The sequence below is a fragment of the Necator americanus genome, chromosome X (assembly GCF_031761385.1).
Source record: "Necator americanus strain Aroian chromosome X, whole genome shotgun sequence".
NCBI lineage: Eukaryota > Metazoa > Nematoda > Chromadorea > Rhabditida > Ancylostomatidae > Necator > Necator americanus.
In genome coordinates, this window is record NC_087376.1 from 33,883,259 (window position 1) to 33,904,350 (window position 21,092).

The 21,092-nt window shown below is 38.4% G+C and overlaps 2 protein-coding genes across 4 annotated transcripts; both read left to right on the forward strand.

Annotated features, from left to right (window-relative positions):
- Positions 1 to 6,324: 6,324 nt before the first annotated feature.
- RB195_026260 (uncharacterized protein) lies at positions 6,325 to 16,068 on the forward strand (the record flags this gene model as incomplete). 3 transcript variants are annotated; one of them, XM_064214734.1, is made up of 7 exons in its annotated part: positions 6,325 to 6,427; positions 6,508 to 6,549; positions 6,672 to 6,794; positions 15,082 to 15,134; positions 15,321 to 15,432; positions 15,501 to 15,947; positions 16,004 to 16,068. In XM_064214734.1, 7 exons carry the CDS (start codon positions 6,325 to 6,327, stop codon positions 16,066 to 16,068), a joined length of 945 nt encoding a protein of 314 aa, XP_064070614.1. The 3 variants fall into 3 exon arrangements, with proteins under 3 accessions (XP_064070614.1, XP_064070615.1, XP_064070616.1); XM_064214735.1 differs by lacking the exons at positions 15,082 to 15,134; positions 15,321 to 15,432; positions 15,501 to 15,947; positions 16,004 to 16,068 and adding an exon at positions 8,130 to 8,221; XM_064214733.1 differs by lacking the exons at positions 6,325 to 6,427; positions 6,508 to 6,549; positions 6,672 to 6,794 and having other exon boundaries at positions 15,108 to 15,134.
- A 2,894-nt stretch (positions 16,069 to 18,962) lies between these two features.
- RB195_026261 (uncharacterized protein) lies at positions 18,963 to 21,027 on the forward strand (the record flags this gene model as incomplete). The annotated part of the gene is made up of 7 exons (XM_064214736.1): positions 18,963 to 19,009; positions 19,071 to 19,152; positions 19,992 to 20,091; positions 20,227 to 20,364; positions 20,430 to 20,505; positions 20,582 to 20,648; positions 21,016 to 21,027. The coding sequence occupies 7 exons, from the start codon at positions 18,963 to 18,965 to the stop codon at positions 21,025 to 21,027; spliced, it is 522 nt and encodes a 173-aa protein (XP_064070617.1).
- Positions 21,028 to 21,092: the final 65 nt, after the last annotated feature.

A 21,092-nucleotide genomic window follows, 5' to 3' on the forward strand; every position in this document is an offset into this window, starting at 1 on the left:
GAAGTAAAGAATCCACATGGTTAATGAGAGACTGAGAACGTCTGCCCGGAAAAGGGTAACCGGATGACGACGCTGACAAAATGTTGAGGAAACTAGAAAAATTGATTTTGCTACGGCTAATGTGCACTTTTACGACTACTATTTGGAATAATCAGACATTCCGTATGCAAGCTATTCCCGAAATACAACCATAAAACTTCAAGGACACATTTCATCCCAGAAAGGTAACAGAGTAGTGGTTTAATAATTTGACAACATTTTGACGAGTGTATCTAAATAAACTTCTGTTCCTCTAACAGCTCTGTTACGGCATAACTGTAAGATCAGAACGGTTCAAAATGAAAACAGTAGTTGGAAAAAGATTTCCAACAGAGAATATCCGATATCGGAATCATTTGAGTCTATTGAATTGGTATCGAAGAATGTCATAAAGATTACTTCTTGTTACCAAAAGGATTTCTTGAAAAGTAATGGATGAGTAAACTGGATAGCAATGGTAGTAATAAATAGTTTAAAACAATAATAATACGAAATGATGAAGTAGTGTGAAACTTTGCTGAAAAAATCGCTCATTTATGACATAATAAAACCTTAGTGATCTCAATCATTCTATAATGCACAAAAAAAATTATTATTATAGAGTTAATAAGCTTAACTATTGATAAGTTGAAAACTGAAGCTTGATGATTTTTGGACAAAGGACAGTTATCGACAGAAATTGTGCAAAAAATTTAAGAATTCCCTCATTTGCTAAAAAGCGCGAAATGCAGAAATTCTTGACGGTTTGGTTTCTCCTGAACATAGTAAATAGGGTAGGGTAGCGATAGCGGAAATGCCAAGTAGAAAAAGTTTCGTGAAATGAGCACGAGTTACAAAATTTGCTTTACAAACTCTCATTTGATTACTCGTTCGAGTGTAAATAGTTGTCTCGTCGGTTGAACTAAGACCTTCGATGTCTGGATTTGTAGAGAGTGCTCTCGGTTTTTTTTTGTCACTTGAAAACTCTCCTAGTAACCACAAAGAGTTCAACACTTTCAGTGGGTGCTGCCTTCAAAAGTACAGTATTGAAGAATTCAAAACTACAAATATGGAAAGGAAAGGAAAAGAGAGAATCGGGCGTTACTACTGACTTAAATGAGAAGTGAATGAACGGACGAAAAGTGCATACCGTGACGAAAATAAACTTACGCATGCACTTACACGAGCAACCTTGGGACCTAACTTCTTGATAACCGAAAATAGTTAAATCAAAAATGCGATTTGTGGTTCTCGCTAAAATTTGCACAAGCGCATCATTTAAAGCGGTTCATTATGTGCTCTACATTTACGTCCTTTCAAACAAGTTTCATAACAGGAGTTTCGAGAGGAAGCATCAGAACCACGAGGTCCATATGTGAGAAAATTAGAAATCGCATATCCAATACGATTAAATAGTATTATTAACGAGTTTATAGTGATTTCCACGCACCTTTACATTTACATTTACATTTACACCGACAACACAAAAGAAATAAAAATAGAATTTGGAAAAAAAGTGATATATGATAGCCGAAATATATGCAATACGGGCCAGTCCCGCAATTCATGCAATAAGATATCACTTGATCATTTATCCTCCAAATAAAGAGTTAGTAAGATACGATAGTGTAATAGGTTTTTGTATAGATAAATTAGCACCCTTAGAATAGAATAGAATAGAGGTCTGAGAAGCACAGGAGGTTGAGGGTGAGTTTAATTGACACGATATCAGCGTTCCGAACGGCGATCGCCAGCCGTCTCAGATTTCCGCTAATCTCACTACAGATCTTTACCGCCTCTGTAGAGAAATCTGGGCAATCCGTCCGATGTCCACTATTACAAGGATGAGAGATTGCGGTTTTATGCCGAAATTAATGGAAATAATGATAAAGGAATGACATGACTGTAAATTCAAAATTGAAGAGGAACCCTGTGTGTCTTGTAGAATTTGTTGGAAACCGCAGAACTAAGCTCTCAAGACCACAAAAAGAGGGAAATAGAGAAAAGACCGAGACCCTCAATAAGGAAAAAGTGTTCAAATATTACGCATACGACGAAAGTGCTATGTCTGAAATGGAGACAGCAGAAGAATCAACGAAATTCAGAATACTGATGTTGGAAAAAGTGCATTGCATAAAATCATCAGGAAAAGGAGCAAATGTATTTTTAGTGCAATCATTTTAATAAATGTTATTCGAGAACTCAGTTACCATACCGGATAAAGCTAGAATAACACCACGAAGCGACTGCGAAGCGACTGCACTGTGCTGAGCGGGGCCAGTGTATATTAGATGCTTCCAGATGTCTCTACGGTTTTTTAAAGGAATCCTTCAAACAAACGTATATACAAGCAGTTCAAGCAGTGGCTCTGAAAAATAGGGATATTCCGGATGGCCGGATAATGAATAACAGTATCTATGTCCACTTCACAAACACCGATAACAACAATGAGAATACTCGGTAGACATATGCAAGCAATGCAGCCTAAAATGAGTCCTCATACGATTACGTTTCCTGTTTCCAGTTCCAGAATTCTTCCTAGATTTCTAAAAATCGTCACGATGGTATTCACTAAATTAAATTCGTAACCACAGAGAGTAGGAAGAGTATCAAAGTGTATTTTTATTTTTATTTTTTGTTCACTTGAAGACCAAAACGTGTGCTTTTTGAACAACTTTATAAAACGAAGTTATTGCGATACAGGGAAACGATGAATCTCTGGGATCTGTTGAGCACCGGAACGGATGTGGTTCCTTCAAGTTCGGAAAGAGAGAGAAGATCAGGGAACTAAAAGAACAGGAATCAGATTTAAAAAATGTAATTTAAGCAATGTGGCCCGCCGTAAACAGATATCAACAACGATTACACTGCACTAAACCCGAAACCTAACGCTCTCCCACGGATTTAGATCCGGATTAAAGTCTTTTTGTGGTGCACGAAACCGGTGGCACAGGTCGAAAAGACACAAGCAATGAGTTGCAATGAGGCGAACGCGGTACAGACGTTGCACAATAGGAACATTGAGGACGACGAGTACCCGTCGAACGTCTTCGACATCGACCTCTCGGACGGAAGTAACACGAAAAATTAAACGTTGCGCTTGTGTTTGCCGTGGATGCATATGTCTAATAATAACGGAATACAAATGCTAGACATGTGGCCGAGGCCGGAAGCCACCCATATGGACCGAAAAAGTCGCCAGACGCTATATAGCGCGTGAATACGAGCTGTGGCACAAAGCAAGCACCTTCGGCTCGCACTGCTTCCAGCCGACCGAAGCAGTCGACGCCGATCGCGAACTGATTCGACAAATTAGCCGCTGAAGCAGTGACAAATCGCCATTGACCACGGCCGAAGTTTGCGATTTAAAATCGCGTTTCGGTAGTACTTGAACAAAACCCGGGAAAAGTAGAGTGGTGGAGTCGAGAAGATCGCTCGAAGTGCACTATCTAGCAGTTTTCTCCACTATTTCATCTGTTCGACAGCCATAATTTAGGAGTGAAAAGTAGCTACCTTAGTTGAATTGGGTTTCATTATAAAAAAATACATCTGCATTCGTTTAAGGCTCAGACTTGGATTCCCACTTTTCTGACCACTTTTCTTAGCAGCGATTGCCATTTGATTAACTACGATTTGAATATAGTGGTTTAACCGAGAAGAAAATTTCAGAATGCTGTCAGTCAACAAATTACCGCAAAAAAACCTCAGCCTCCTCCGAACAACACTCTGGTATTCTCTCCTTGGTCAAATCACCATGTTCAAAAGCAGTCTTAGCGAGAATTTACGGAGTTCTTCTTGGTGGTGAACATAGATGAAAGTTGTAAGTGACTCAAAGAAAGCGCGTTAAATGGATAAGGAAGGAAGTTGACGAAAAAAAAGAAGGAAAAAAGAAAGAAAGAAGGAAATTGGTCGAAAAAGCAACTCTGAAAATATACAGGTGTCAAACTTCACTCTATATGGCTTTATTTCATCTAACGTACTAGATAAGGATGTGGTTTATTCGATGAATAGCCCAATCTGGTGTTCCTTATCCATCTGATTTCTAAAATTAGAGTGTGCGGTGTCAACCAGGTTCCGATCGGTGCATATTCACTCCTGAAAAAATGTAATATTGAAAATCTTCCTGAATTCTCCCTTTAAACATCGATACAACATCGCATGAGAGGTGATGTTAAGCTGATTGTTCTAGTAAGTACGATTTGGGATGTAGTTTTGATAATTGGTAACAAAAATTCAGAAATATCCTCAAAATTAGGAATGAGAGACCTCAGGATATTTAGGTGCATTAGTGGGTCGGCTTGTTAACTGAAGACTATGATCACTAGAATTAATTAGAGAGGTATAAGTATTTTACGGTCTTGTTGACATTTTTGAAAACTACGATCTCCCGGACAACGCCTACCAAATGGCTTGGCAATCCTTGTTTTGTAATTCTATGTTATTGTGGATATAGCGCCCTGCCTTAAATTTTCCGCTGCGTCTTTAATGTCGATGGTTCGAAACCGCCGAAGATCAGGGAATCCTTACATTTTTCCGGGATCGACAAATTAGTGTCACATTCGAATAGGAAAATAGGGACATTCACCAATCTAACAGTGCGAATCGCCTCCGTAATTCACTGTATGTATGCGTCGGTTGTTCTGTATACATATGACTGTAGTGCACTAATGATATTGTTAATCATTTTTTTGTTGTAAATATATGATGCAACTTAGATTTCATTATTATAATTTTTGATTTAATAATTATTAATCAATTATAACTATTGTACTGTTGATGACAATGATTTACTGAGCAGATATAGAAGTGTAATGTCGCATCCCTTCACAGTTGCTTCAATCCCAGTTACTACACTATCCACTGAAATTTTTATACAAAATCTGAAAATTTTAAATTCTTCATCCATTTTGTATCCGGCTGAGCATTCGAAGTCCTAATAAAATGAGATTGTTCCTGTTTCATTTCTCTTCGAATCCTTTTCCCAAGTTAGTTTAGTTAGGTTTTTTTTCTGGAGGATATGGTGTACAGTAAATTTTTTTTTCTGGAGGATATGGATGGATTAATGTGTCCTAGGAACGTAGGAAACATTAATTCCTCCATATCTTCCAAGGAAAGTAGGAAAATCACCATTATGGAGGAACGTCTCCATAGTGGTGATTTTCCTACTTTTCTGTACACTACATAATATGTGAATCTTTATTCAAGATTTTCGTCCTACTGTGATCTGATCTCTTCCCTTCTTGGAATTACTTTCTTTTCATTCTGTCGAACGACTCTCTCTTTTTGCGGGTCAACGTTGGTTCAGCTTCAAATGAAATTAATTAGGACATGGGAATTTAACGAGTAATCTGGCCCTAACCTAATAAATCTCAAAATTCGTCAAGATCTACTGCCACAGGTTTGATCTGTTTCGTAGGACTACTAGTAGGAAGCACACATTTCCGTTGAGAACATCTGACTTTACGAATAAAACTGAGAATAATAAATTGATTCAACATTAATAATAAAAAAAATAAGATTGAAGCTAACCTGCATGAACTCAGCACTGCATTCGTAATTTCCAGAGGTCCTTAACCTTTCATTTTGATACGTTTATCAGCGAAAGTCAAATTCGTTTGCAATTCACATGTAAATGGATTCAATTCGTATGTAAATGATGCAATATTATAAATCTATCAATGCTAAAGGAGTGAACTGGAAAAGGTTGAGTTCGCATCACAACATTGCGGTATGAACATCCCCAAATCAACTTTTTTTCGTTACGGGACTGTCCCGGAATTACTGGCGCCCGATCGATCAATTCGACGATCAACAGGAGTTGAGTTGATCAAAACGATGAGCAGTCTTATGTGAATTCTTGAAGTTTCATAGAAAATATGGATCTGAGCTGGACTCAAACCACTTTACACGGTCTTGGACTTTAAATTCCGATCTTACACTGGCGAATCGAGTCGCATTTACGGCGTATTGTAAGAGTACAGTAAAATACGATAAAAGATTACTGTTTACAAATACCATAATAAAAACTCGGAACTCTGGACGGTTTCCTTCCCTTGAGTGGATGAGGCTCGAATTTCATCCCTCAAGCAAAATGTGTGAATCAATTAGTGAGTTTACCAGAATAACAAATGCCTCTTGTGATGTAAGCAGTCCATCCGGAATATGGTGTGTTACGCTTTCAAGAGGTTCCAAAATTGCGACAATAATCCACGAATCAACAAGATTGCGTTCATCGGTGAAGCAGTCCCTAGTTACACCCGGAACATAGCATATATATTATAGTGGCAGCCAAATGTTTCCATCTGGATGAGAGTTATGCGCCCTCGACTAGGCCAGGATAGAGAGGAGGAGTGTGATTGGAAATCAGAAGATATTGCTGCATACGTTCGGTACTCGGTTGAACGTCACGGTAACACCGCTGATCCTTCAGCGTGTCCATTTCTCGTCATCGATTTTCATCCATGAACACCTCCTGATCAACCCTTGCAGTCGGTCACAGAAGTTATCGATCGAAGGGAGGTGTCTGCGACGGTACATTATTTGCTATTATCTATCTGTACTATCAAACACCTAAAGGCCGTCCTCGATGGAGTTTCTCTCTATTTTAGAAAATAATTCGTATTTTTAATGAGAATATCCATTAAATTCACTAGACCGTACCGGATCATTGCGAATCGCCGTTTTGAAACATGAGCGTTTTTCGAGGATCGCAGCCTGTTTCTGGACAGGAAAAGAAACAGCTTCGAAGGATTTCCGTGGTCTCGATGGAAACCTTGGTAAGTGTTGAACAGTTAACTCATTCTTATTCGAATAATTGATTGACAGAGTATTTGTCGAATACAAAAATAAAAATACAACAGAGGAATCATCGAATGCATGATGAGATTTCGAATGATACCGAAGCCTCAATTTAGTGGCACTTTCGTAATGTTTTACAGTAAACCTTCTCTGATTCGAAATGGTCCGTTACACTATTTACTTCTAGTAAACGATAGCATCTTTGTACCTTCCTAAGCACTCATGGGTGATTCTTTCGTTTAGAAATGTGTAAACAATCAGGTACCCTGGTAGAGAAGACGATAAGAGTATGTCGGATTTTTATCGTGTACCTAATGGACGTTAATGGAGGGTGCTTCGTTCCTCTCATAAATTTCAGCAAGTCAACTATTGCATGCTGAGTCGTCCAAAAATTTTCTCACTTATCAGTGACCGAAAATCCTTTTTTACGTCCCTTGTTTCATACATTAACTCCGCCCTTCATACGGCAAGGATTCTGAGAAATCAAAACTCTCAAATGTTTTGGCTTCCATTCGTAACCTTCTCTAATTTTACCCTAAATTCCTACGATCAAATAGGTATGCTTTTTTGTTCAAATAATTGGAATGGTTGCTATCTCAAGCTACTTAATGAAACTTGAGTAAAACTTTTCGTCGGTACTTTAGAACGGCAGATCAAAATTTCTACGGTGAGTTATTGTAGTAGCTCATGGCTTTCGCCACTGACTGCACTTCAGATCACAACAAATTGACTGAGGTCAGCGTAATAAGCGCGGAAAACACGAGAACTGAAAAAAAAACCTGGCGCTTTGAAATAACCTGTCTACTTTTCAATTTATTTGAAATGTTTTTGACAGGAAAGAGGTTTGCGAAAAGAAAAAGGACGAGAGAGAACTACTGCGCATTTGCTGCTATAGTTGAGCATGCGACACGTCTTGTATCGGACATTTTCGCTGAATATGTTACGTTTCATTCACGAAACCCAAAGTTGCTCTCTGTTTAATGAACGAGCTCGCTGGGTCCACGATTACATTCCACATGGTCCGTAATTAAATTGTGGCCGCTTCAATTTCAGTGCGACAGATCTATGGAGAATATCACATGTTTCATTCGAAGTCAATCACCATCATTAGTTTTTTCATTGCTGTTAGTAAACGATTTCTCAAACATGCGGAAAATTTTTCAATATTGGGTTTCGAGAAGGTCCTTCGACACTAAAACATATCTTTAAGACACTTTAAATTAATTTAACAATGTCAATCATTGATATATTCTCCACTGATATCGATGCAGCTCAACCATACTTAAGGTAGCTTACAAATTCAACTTTTCCAGATCTCCAGAGACCACACATTGGAGGAACCAGGCACCTCTTTTTCGAGTTGCCTTACGTTATCGAATTGTCTGTACTGAAGGTGTTGTTATAGGGCTGGGAATAAACGGTAGTCAGAAGGGACCAAGCATGGAGACACGTCGAATGATTTAAAACTTCCGAACCAAACTCATCAATTTTCGAGTCGCGAGTTATCTTTCCAGTGCTGCCATGTTTCGTATTCCGCATCCTTCAGTCTTTACAACCTTCTGTCTCATTTTGTTATATTTCATCCTTTATTTTTTCTTGTAGCACTTTTAAAGCTCATTTGTGGAGAAATTTCAAAGATAAGCTTTCTTATTTGTCAAAAATCTCTTTGGTAAATCGAATAACAGTTGAAGGCAATCAAGGATCCTGTTACTGTAACAGTTCTACGCTACAAACACATTTACAACAAAAAAGAAAAAGAAAAGTTAAAGTTTTCAATATTCGCTTCTTTTTTATTTCAAATTTAGTATACGAGAGAAGATTAGCCGTTGTGACCATTAATTACGAAAGAAGGAGACGTGAAATTTACTGACATCAATTCCGGGATAGTAACAAGTTTTTTTTTTCAAAAATTTTCATTTGACAAATGAAATTTCATAACGACGTTAATGAATTGGAAAATTGTCGATGGAATTAAAGTGTCGCAGAAAGCATAAGTGTGAATTAGGTTTGATTTAGCCCGAAAAGCGACACTCAACGATACGAAGAATTCCAAAATTCGTCTTATTTTCCTCCCGTAGATGCTGTTCGCCACCCATTTGCGCGTCGTTTCGGATTAACAGCTCTGGCTCATTTGGAGCTTTCCTGAGTCTAGAATACCCTGAAATGTTACTCACATCAATACCCATCTTTCAGAAATAATCGAGAGCAACGTTCACGTTCGTTGCGATCATAAATCATATTTGAGCGGTCTTCCTAGACTGAGGAAAACTGCAATTCCTATATTTCACTCCTAATTCCATGTATTGTTTCTTTCTCAATAAATCTATGACAAGTTTCATTACCAGTTACTCACTCATTTATTTGTAAATATGTCTTATGTGGATTCTATATTTAAACGTACATAATTTTAATTCTAAAATAGAAGAGAAATTTATACTTACGTAGGTGTTTAAGTACTTGCTCACGTGTATCTATAATATTCGTCACCTTTAGCATGCTCCCACTATTTTCACCTTGGAATCTCATCTCCTTCATTTTCGACAACACGATCGCTTCCGTAAAGGTTCCTTATCCATTAAATAGACGAGTGACGAAACTTCTCACCAACAATAACTCGATTTTCTCCGTTGTTTTCTTAGAGAATTGTGGTGAAGTGCCGGACTCACGTGACAATACAGTAGGAACCCGCGAATTGTTGTTTTTCGTTACGTAAAACCGAGGTAAACTCTAATTACTTCTATAATACAGATCGATAGTGAACGTATCGCTCCAATCCCGTCGTCACACTACAGCTAAGTGCAAACTTAACAGCTGCTGTTTAACTTTCTTGTTTTTCATGAGTTCCTGAAGGGATTCCGATTTGAATCCATGAAACCTTTCATTAATGAAGTGTTTCCCTAGAAATTCCATGATGCGCAAACATCCATCTTTGAATAGTTCCATAAAGGTGTCTTTCATATTTGCTAGAAGACGCAACGAACACTTTCCACATTCTTGTAGGATAGTTTTGTCACATGATGGACGTTCAACTACTATTTCGTCCGAAGCGGCATTCAATTAGCTTGGATTCTGTTACACCTACTGAACATCTTGCATTCCTGGACAAATCCTCTTTTTATTGCCACAGATTTCTCATCCTAGAACTATTCAAATTTGTAACGTACCTTAACTATTCTGGGATTTTTAAAGGTTTGAGTGCGTGTAAAATTTCTATACAAAATGTTTCTGTCAAATGAAAATCATAAGGCTATTGTTAAGCTTCACAAATATTCACATGGTTTTGGTGACTACATCATCCACTATGCGTTTTAAGGGTGGATTGCAAATAAACAGTCATATATAATTCAAGTGAACGTATTCCTGAAAGCCTTTGAAAGGAAATAGTTTCTCAGTGAGAATACTGGGTCTCAATCATAGTTTGTTGCTTATGTGAAGTTAAAATCTGTGCCAAACATATATTTTCTGAAAATCATCCCGAAAATAATCTATTATCACAACGTTTGTCTAATTAGTTGGAAATTCGTATTTATTTACCTTCTTACTAGAACTGAGTATGAACATTTTGCCTTTTTGCACCTAGATATTTATAAGAGAGCAATAGTAAGAGATTTATAAGATTTTTTTTTACCCAGTGTGGTGTGACGTAGCATTTAGGCAATTTCCTAAAACATATCGCTTGGATTCCTTCCACATAGAAGCGACCGTTTTCAAAACTATCTTCGTAAGAATTTAGCATTTTATACTGTACATATATACTTGAAATGTTTTTGCTAAGCTAGCAAACCAGTAGGTTAAGAACCGGTTGCTCACATTTTCCAAAACTTTTTATTTTGCCAAGTCTGAATCCAACAAATTTTTACTATTTTCGTTCTTCGATAGTGTTCCAATTTTTGTCTAAATATGCAAGAAAAAAATCACTGTTCTTCTTCATTTTTTCTTCTCTTAATAGATGTCACACTTTCTTTCTCTATTCGTAGTGCTTGTAAATATTAAAAAGACATGTTGGGCCTTTCGATAGAAAGATTTGTCTTCTTCGAAGCACTCTGAATACTCCACAAATTCTGCAACCAACAAAATAAAAAAAAGAATTCTAAATAAAGTTACAGTAATGATCTCATGACCGCACTCTTATACGCCTACTCGCAGCCGATGTTTCGTTCCGATGCTACTTATTGCGGTAATTTTGCTACTAAGTTCTTCGCAATAATTGCTTCAGTCGCAGAAGACGATCAACTCCATATTTACTTTGTTAGATGCATAAGTATTTATGAATTCAGAGTAAGTTAAATCCATTACCAATCAGTAATCCTCTGCATCCAAAATAAAGAGTGCTTGAGAATCCTAGACCTAAAGAATAGTTGTTATTCTCTTCCCTTTTTCGTTCCCTTGAAATGAGCATAATAAGTTTAAATAATAGGTTTTTCCGCCTACCGAAAGCAAGAGATGGATTCTTGGATATGAATCTTTTCCATATTACATTCTCATCTTCAATGCCACATCAGTCAGACTTCCTTGATTTCATCTTCTTTTCATTCTAGTTTCGGCGTTGAAATGATCGTTGAATTCAGTGTGACTCTGCCATAATAGGGTTCACATAAAGTAAGCTTATGAGGGACGAAAATTTCCTGGGTAATTCCTGGGTATTTTTTAAACATTAACCGAAAACGAGGACAGACCTTCGATTTACATATTTGTGTTCAAACATTAATTATAATGTTCTATTGATCCATCATCCATTGATCTACGGAAGTTTCGTACGTTTTTCTCACTGTTCATTATATCCACACATAATGAAATTAGAAAGGTTCTCTCTGTGTTTTTGATTCAGAGTACTTGATGGTGGGCATTCGTTGGGATTTTCTGGAAGAATGGTAGAGGGGATCGTATTAGTCTAATCATTATTCTTCATTTCATTCAGTTATGTATATTGTTTCTTCTCTTTTAGATCGCATTGATCAAAAGTGAGCGCCGTAGGGTAATGAGAGATTGGTAGCTTTGATGAGAGGTATACCATAGACTTATTCTGAACTACTCTTGTCCGATACATTCTCTGGTTAAAAAAGATTTTGAAAAATTAAAAATTAAAAGTGTTATTGAAAGTTATGATTCTGATAATGTCGAGCATTATTATAATGTATTACTTTTTATTCCATAACACATGTAAATGCAGCAGAGGGTCATCCATGGGAAGCACACACTTCGACTGATCACGTTTTTGCCTTTTGTCATACTTTTTCATTTTTTTTTCCGGCGACGAGTTTCCGACGAAGGACTCAGGCAACTCTTTTCACTATGTTCAAAAATGTTCGATCACTGATGTTTGCTTCGAACGAGGAAAAAATGTTTTTGTATTCTATTTGATCGTTCTACTTTGTATGCGCTACTTCCAGGATTTACATATTCGAAAATTTCGCCTCGTTAACATTCCATCGCTATAGTTTCCAATTAGGCGTTGAGAGGCCATACGAGGTTGGCAGCGTTGCATCGTTGTAGTGGCGTAAAGATCGGATACGGATAGGCGCCGTTTTAAATGAGTCGCGTTGAAATGAGGTGATGAGTTTAAGTGCCTTCCGTGCTTCTTCTTGGGCTATTTCGGACTCCTCTTTAACTTTTATGAGGGTCCCTATTATGCGATTAGGGTCCCTGTAATGTGAAGTGTAGTCCTGGTCATGTGTGTGATTATGGGAGAGGCAAAGATTCTTGATCATTCTCAGTCGCAGCTATCCCTGAGTGTGCCACAGCAAAAACTTCGTTTACGTTTTTTTCTGCTATAACACTCTTTCTTAATTATAAAAAAAACTGAATTGAAGAAATGTCACGCCTAATGGATATTGCACAACTCAAACTTCGATGATCTAATTATCCTTTTTTTAAACCATACTTTGCATAATGATGGGTACATAAGAGTGGAATTCCAGACAAATTTCAAGTGAATGTCTTTTTCGCCGTTTATGTTTTGTGTGTTCATCCATGTACTCTGAGTCGAACCCATTTTAGTAAACATTTTCGCTGACGTCATCAGAAGTTTGCCACAAGTACCAAGGTACGAACAGCGCGTCTTATTTGTTATGCTTGAAAAAGTTCCTCCGACAGTTACGTACATAGCGATCCGCCATTAAAAGCATGGAGAGTTCCCAACACCAATTAAACAGGCAGCACGTGAACGTCAATATTTTGTGAAAAATCTCTTTAACGACAATGTAAAGGATAAGAAATCCACTTGCCTGCTTGTTCCATCCAAAAAAAAAAATTAGTATTCTCCACTACGTGTGGTTTTCAGTATATGTACAACTAATTATAAACAGTTAACTCCACAATACTTCTCGCATAAAATTTGCTTCTCACTTGTTTCCACGCTGTCTGTTTAGTGGTAAGAATTGCCGCAGCTTAGTGAATGATCTCATTTCTCTTACATTTCTTGCCCAGAGCCGACCGAGTAGGTGTGTGACAAATTCGATGTTTGAACTGACATGCAGACGTCCGTGATGGACATCGCATCGCGGGCACATACTCGGAATTCACCTAACTCAATAAGGAATGAGTCCAGCGATACGTCAGAGCCACCTACCACAAAAAGCCGGGCCCCTCTCCTAATTATTCCCACTCCGAATTCCATTGTTCCAGTGTTCTCGTGATTTCACTTTTTTTCATTTCAATTAGCGAAAAAGGTGGGTGCATTCGAAGTAGACGGAAAATCTAGTGGTTGATATGGTTTCCAGTTAACTGTCTTTAGTTATGGTCAACTGATGGTGTAGTTCTCAACAGCATATAATAAGCACCCTTTTCGGGCTTATTTAATGGCAACATGCCTCAGGGCAGAGTGTCCGTTATGCACCGATCTCTCACACATCCTTCTGCAAAAAATCCTCAGATTCATACCAAATATAGCAAAGTTCATGTCTAGGGATCATTGCTTTTCACATAGTCAAGTTTATTTCGGCGGTTTTTTTTTCTGAAAATACAGTGAGAGACATTTTCGATCCTTCGATGGTTTTTCTTTCGATGGTCAGGCTAGAACAATGTTTTTCCACCTATTAACGAACTTAATTTATTCACATTTCTATGTTTTTCTGTGTTAACTACTACATAGTGGTATACAATCATTTCGAATCGCAGTAGTATGATTCTTTCAAGCCGCATAACACGATTTCTTTAGCCGAGATACAAATAATGGAGAAGACGTTGTGATCTGCGAATAGTGTTCTTGTATAATGAGCAGAAGTGGTTATCTATTATATTGTAAATCTCATTTTCGTCTCAATAACTGGTGTCGATCGTAGTGCGTTTACGTATGGTCGTTCACTTAATTTGCAACGTAACAATGCACGTAGGTACCTTCAATTCCCATTTTCACAGGAAATACATTAAAATACAATGGAGGTGTGCTTCCGAACACCAAGAATACATTGAAGCATATTTTCTTGTATATTCGCAAGTTAAAAAGTTATAAAGAATTTATGCTAATAAATAGTACATAGCTTTAAGAGCACCGACCTGCATGAATTACTTCATATAACTATGATGTATGATCAAAAATGCTTCTTATATATCCTTGGTACCCTACTTGTCATTCTCAATTATCGCTTTATTGCCGTTCATTTAAGGATCCATCTCTAAATTCCCCTGAGGCTAGACACCAATGTGTTTTTGCCACAATTTCTAATTGTGCATTAGAATTCGCATAGTAATAGCTAATTTTCGTCTTCATCGCACCTAGACGGCATTTGCGTTCATGGACACCATATATAATGCCGTCTGGATGCATCCTTTTCGTTGCGGTTTGCTGGATGTGCTGCCACCACTTGACGCACACGATGCAGTGGGCGGGCACTCGTTTTCACCTTCGGCATTCACAGTTCGATGTTGTTCATACGTTCGCCTTCGATGATTATCCGACGGATCCTTAACTATCTATACATCCTAGAAATATTTTTTAGGCCCTTCTCGTTCCTCCTTCTTCCTGCTAAATTTTTTCCCTTTATCAAAGACTTGACTTTCAAATCAAAACTACTCTTGAGCCCTCATAACACACACTCATGTTAAGACACCAAACATTGTTGGTCTCACAGAGTCCAGTTTTGCATACTCTCCTCATTTCCTCATCTTCACTTCTGCTACCCCTGTATTAATTACCTCAAGCTTCCTGGGAACCCATATATCTTTTCTCGCTCGTGACTCAACTGCCGCCCACAAGTTTTCCTCAGATTGAGGTTAAGTACAGTGAATTTTTTCTAAGCGTTCTTAATTAGACCGACATTATTGCAGTGATTACTCGACGCCGGGTACCCCACATGCTGTTTTCTTTGGCTCGTTGCGTGGTGAGTTTTTGGTCTGTTATTGTAATATGATAGAAAACAAGCAAACGTAAACAGCTTAGACATGCCGTATTAGATTGGGCAAGGAAGAATTCAGCTACCCCGTAGTCTTTTTAACGTAGATCCTAGATTTCTCATTGCTCCTCTCATTTCTGGATTTCTGTGCACACTATTTGAAATAGTTTTTAGTTGTTAGTTGGCTGTGCACAGTTTATCTGTGGCTTGCCGGAAGCAACGCATTCGCCACCTGCATTGGATGATCTAGATGGAAACGGATTCGGTGGTCTAAAGAGGGTACTGAGTGAGTTGTTCCTCGTTCTTAAATACGGAGACTCGAACGAAGACTACAACTAAAACGACTAATTCAAGGTCGCCGAAAACGCGCCTTAGACAGTTTGGAAGGAGGCGGATTCGGTTTTGATAAGAAGAAAAGAGCTCTGGATGAGTTGGACGGTTCCGGTTTTGGATTCGATAAGAGGGCACTGAACGCTCTCGAAGGGACAGGCTTCGGATTCGACAAACGGGCGCTGAACTCATTAGAAGGAGAAGGTTTCGGCTTTGATAAGCGAGCGTTGAATTCACTGGACGGAAGCGGTTTCGGTTTCGATAAGAGAGCCTTAAACTCACTGGAAGGGGAAGGATTCGGATTTGACAAGAGAGCTCTGAATTCGCTCGAAGGCGAAGGTTTCGGCTTTGACAAGCGTGCGTTGAACTCTCTTGAAGGGGAGGGATTCGGTTTCGACAAAAGAGCGTTAAACTCAATAGAAGGCGATGGATTCGGTTTCGACAAACGATACTACTCGCACATTATTAATCGTAAGTTCCACTATTCCCTTGTTTTCCTCATCTCAACACATGGTTTCCTTTTTCAGCACATCCACTCTTCAGAATCTCAAAAAACAAGGTTTTGATGGAAGGACGGCAGAAACACGTCTAATACTGTAAAACATGTGAGTATTTTTAGATATAGCTAATCTGATTGTCTGACGCTCTACTTGGACCCGGCGTGTAGTAGTAAATCAAGTCTAAATAAAATTCGCGATCTGCAATCAACGTAATGGCCGCCCGTCCAACACAAACACACGAATTATCGATCATATTATAGGTGGTTCGTGATTGTGGTCCCATCAAAACAAATGCAATATTTAGATTTTCCACTCTGAACTCCTCTTCTCTATCATATTGCTTACAATAAACAATTAATGGAAGGCATATCCTCATTTTTTTGTTTCTTATATGTAGTATATTTGTAAGTCAGATACGGTTTCCATAGTTTTTCTTTCGGTCTTCATTTCAAATCATTTCCTCGAAAGAATAGCATCGTCTTTCCAATATCAAATTCATCTTCGGTTTCTATAGCATTACATTCGGCTTTGGTTCATTCCTTCCTAATACCGTAACTTAATTGGAATCGAAAAACGATTTCACGGTCTCAAAATAAAGTGCCGCTCATTAATCACTGCACTTTTTGATCCCATTCCCTTTTTTTGGATTGTTATCGAGGAGTAGATACCCATAAACAGGCTTAACACTACCGCGTACCATGTTTTTCCTGCCTTTCGATGATCGCCGTACTTTTCAGACCCAGAAATCGACTAGTGATCTCGTTGCTGGTCGCTGTTCGACTCGACCCTTGGACATCCGTGAACATCTGTTGGCTATGCATAAATAGTGCTATTTTCTCTTTTATTTTATTTTCTCTTCATTTCAAGAGAATGAAATGTGTGACGACGGCGACCACGAAAGCGCCAACTTTGAAACTTGTATAGTCGACGATTGTCAGTGATATGTTATGTTTCGTGAATAAAAAAATGTTTCTTAAGTTGTAATTTATCTTCATATACGGCAAAAAAAATTATGGGAAAGCTGCTGGCGACAAAAAAAAGCTATTTGTAGCAATTACTCGACTATTTCACAAAATTTAAGCAAATATTACGGAGGAAACTAGGACGAGTGGTGGTAGATTTGAAATTTTAGATGTACTTGTTGGCTATTTCAAGCTAAGAATGAGCAAACATTTTGATAAAAGTTACTTTTTGTGTTTTAGTGCAACGATGTTTATGAGAGCAAAACTTTATATCATTTCTGAATTGAATGGATATCTTAAAGATAAGCATCCTTTTCCAGGAGAAAGAAGCACTAATTGCAATGAAATGAAGGAACTGGAAGTGAAGTGAACAGTTACTTATAAAATGGAAATGTTTTGAGAAAATGAAGTGTTCGAATATGTTCTAATGTTGATCTACCTTATAAATGATTATAAAAAATGCTAAAAATGAAGTTGGAGTCACCTCAACCAAGTGATTAAAAGTGTAGAACTCATAGTGTATGTAGATCAAGATCAAGCCGAGGAGTGATCGATTAGAACTTTCTCGAAAACGATCTCTTCCAGCCCTTTTCTCCATCTGCTGCTCTTTCTGTTTTTTTTTTTTTGTCCAGATAAAATTCAATGTTTACTAGTTGTATGTTTGACTCCGCTTTCGATGGATTCGATCCTGGTTCGATCCTCGCTGAGGTCGAAACTGAACGCCAAAACACGTAATTTATTTGTTAATTCACACGTATTTCGTATTAAATTTCTATTATTTTTGCCTAATTAGAAGATGTGTGTAAACTCAGTTCTCACTCGTCACGTCTTCTCCTAAAATTATATCTTACCGTAATTTTTCCAATAAAAAATGTTAATTTATTTGAATTTTAAATTTGTAAAACTGTATGTTTCATACTTCCTACAAAGCCTGTAGTCTGTCACATGAAAGTAACTGGATTTTCGGAGAGCTAGATTTTCTACAGCAAATTCATCGCATAAACCTGCATGAGTCGAGATAAAATTCCATTTTTATTAGAAAGAAATATGCATCAAATATTGCGTGGATGTTCAGGTTATAGTAAATTTCAAAAAAAAAAAATATTTCTAACACCTTAAGCACTTGAAGTCGAGAGTCTTCCTTTTTTTTATGTTTTTTGCTACAAGTATTGCTTGTTGTCAATATAAAAAAAATGTATTTTTTTCTTTGCCAATGTGAGTCACGGTGTAGAAAGGACCTAGGTGGTTAAAGGCATCACCCCACGAATCTGAGGTGGTGCAGATTTCAGGTGGAGTATTTGTATACGGGATGGGAGACTACGGAGAGGGAGGTGATTCCGTCCATTTCTTGCTAATTGCCGTAAAAAACGGCCCGGAATATGCGGCGCCGCACAAGACTGGGACGCTCCAATCGAACCTCTTGTACAAAATGGTGCGCCAAAACGAATGAAGCCGTATCTTCCGGGCTGTTTTTTACGGCAATCAGGAAGAAATGGACGGAATCACCCCCCTCTCCGTAGTCTCCCATCATGTATACGAATACTCCACCTGAAATCCGTACCACCTCAGATTCGTGGGGTGATGCCTTTAATGAGAAGACGACGGCCACATCACTCGCCATGCAGAAGATAAATTTATCCATCAACTAAAGTAGCTTCCAATGCACTCGGACATGAAATCAACAGAAATAAATTGAAAAAAGATATTGAAATTAGCAAATAAACCTGTATTGTAACAATTTGGAAGTGAACACCTAAAGACAAACCTCTGGCCTCTCCTCACCTGCATGAACTTCTCATTCTTCCTGCCGATTTGTCAAATTAATTAGTAGAACCACATTTCTGTTGATGCATTGCTTTCTTACTCTTTTCACACCACCGCTCATTGATTGCACGCGGGTGCACCTGAACATTTCCTGGATCGCTTGTAAGTTTTCAACCGCTTGTTCGTGATTTCGCAGCAGATTTTACAAGGTGAAATGCTTTCCAGAAACTTTCGTTTACTGATATTCAATTTAAAATAGCATGAGGCACCGCTACTTTTTCACTGTGTTCGTCATTCTTTTGAAGAGGTACGTTTCTATGTCTGGACAAGAGAAGTATTTATTTTTGTTAGTCTTGGCCCTGTTTTAGTGAATTGTACAACTCAGAAGAATCTGAGTACCTGCATCCAGGGTTGCCTCAATTGGATATTACTTGCGAAGGAGGGGTAAAGGTTGGATTGTTTTATTTTTCTTACTTTGTTAAATTATGACTACTGAAAAAATTCAAGAAATCATATAAATTGGTCCGTATTGTAAATTGTTTTGCGATTTTCAGTTTTTCAAAACATTTGTGTCGTGCGAGTTACTGTTACTTCCTTTGCGAGGCTTTTCCTCACACTGATTCGCCTTTCTGTCGATAGGACGATAATCGATAGGGCTGTGGTACGATAGGGCTGCACTAAACAATAAGGATTTTGCTACGACGCCGGCTGTGAAATAATCCTAACCATGCAAAATAAAACGAACAAAGAACCAATAATTACCACAAAAAAAAGAAAGGAGAAAAGAGCTTCGGGGAGCTGATCTGTACCAACCCTTATCGATTACCGTTCAATCGATCGGAGGAGCGGGTCAGTACCTGCCTCTATCGTAACAAGACCGAAGCCGTATCTTCCGGGCTGTTTTTTACGGCAATTAGGAAGAAATGGACGGAATCGCCCCCCTCTCCTTAGCCTCCCATTCTGTATACGAATACTCCACCTGAAATCCGTACCACCTCAGATTCGTGGGGTGATGCCTTTAAACCAATGAATATCCTGGTGAGGGGACCGGGACGTGTTCCTAGAAGCCCGTTCCAAGGTACCTCGTAGGAATTAAAGCGGTTCCCATACCGTTTTTCCACGATGGTAAAGGGAATGATGAGCGGAACCACGTTAGGTTCCTCAATCTACTACCCGCTCTACCTCGGTAGGTTTTGCACCACGTCAAAATCGTGATACGCTGCCTTTAACAGAAACCTGTTCATACCACAAAGAAGCAGAGAGTTTGTAATTTCTTCGTGTGAATTGAGATTGCGGTTGGAAATGAGCTGTCTCCTAAATCCTGTCCGACTAAGCCAACCTTGAACTGGAATTCATCACCAAATGAACTCTACACTGTCATTATGATGGGTACGTCTACGATACTGTGGTTTCGGTGGTGTATGTTTAGTCAGCTTATGGACTTGTAGGATTTTTTATTAGTTTGTCATGCTATAGTTTTTTTTTTTCTTTTAAAGTACGTGTTAAAAAGGTGTGCCTACCTAGATCCTGACGCTCCTTCTCGTAAGGACCCTTTTCTTCGCGATTACCTTCACTGGTTAGTGGTGAATATCCCTGGCAGTCATGTGAGGAACGGCAATGAGCTCATGCCTTTCATGAGGCCACGTCCGCCTTCGGGAGCAGGTGTCCAACTCACAAGAAAATGGGTAGACAATTTGATCTACTGTGATGTAAACGGATATTTACAGGTTTCCACAGATATCATGTTCTTCTTTACAAGCAGCCCGGAAAAATATCTGCGAAGGAAGTTGAAGCAAGAGCGCAGTAAATTTATCAATTAACTGATGATCTACTTAAAGGCAGAATGAATTTGGCAGTGAATAATCTTTTTAATTTTCAGTTTTGATACGCTCAAATTTGCCATGGAAAATGAGATTGGAAAGCCAATCGCTGGGAATTTTTTCAAGGTGAGGAAAAAGACTCGGGTGGAAAATTCACTCACGTCTATGTACATGCATAGTAGCACTTTAAAAACTGATCCACGCATCCATTTATTCCAGAAGAAAAAAAATCCCTTATGAACATAGTGTAAAAAGATACCATTCCGATTAAGAGAAAAATGTTTACTGTGACTTAGAAAATGTGTGGAATCATGAAACATTCTGAGGGACATTGCAGTTTTCATTCCGCTCTCCTGGATTTATACACTTTTTAATCGAACGCTCATTTCCATCTAGTGTGCCTTTTCGGCGTGTCCTTCACAAGTGACTGAGTATAAAATCGTGAATCCATGATTTCCCGTTGTAGGAAATATTTTATTCTGTGATTTTCCAGATGCAAACATGAAGAAAGGGATCTGCGGATGTCATTGTACATTCCGAAGATCGTGTTCCGATGGGGAGAAGTTTCTG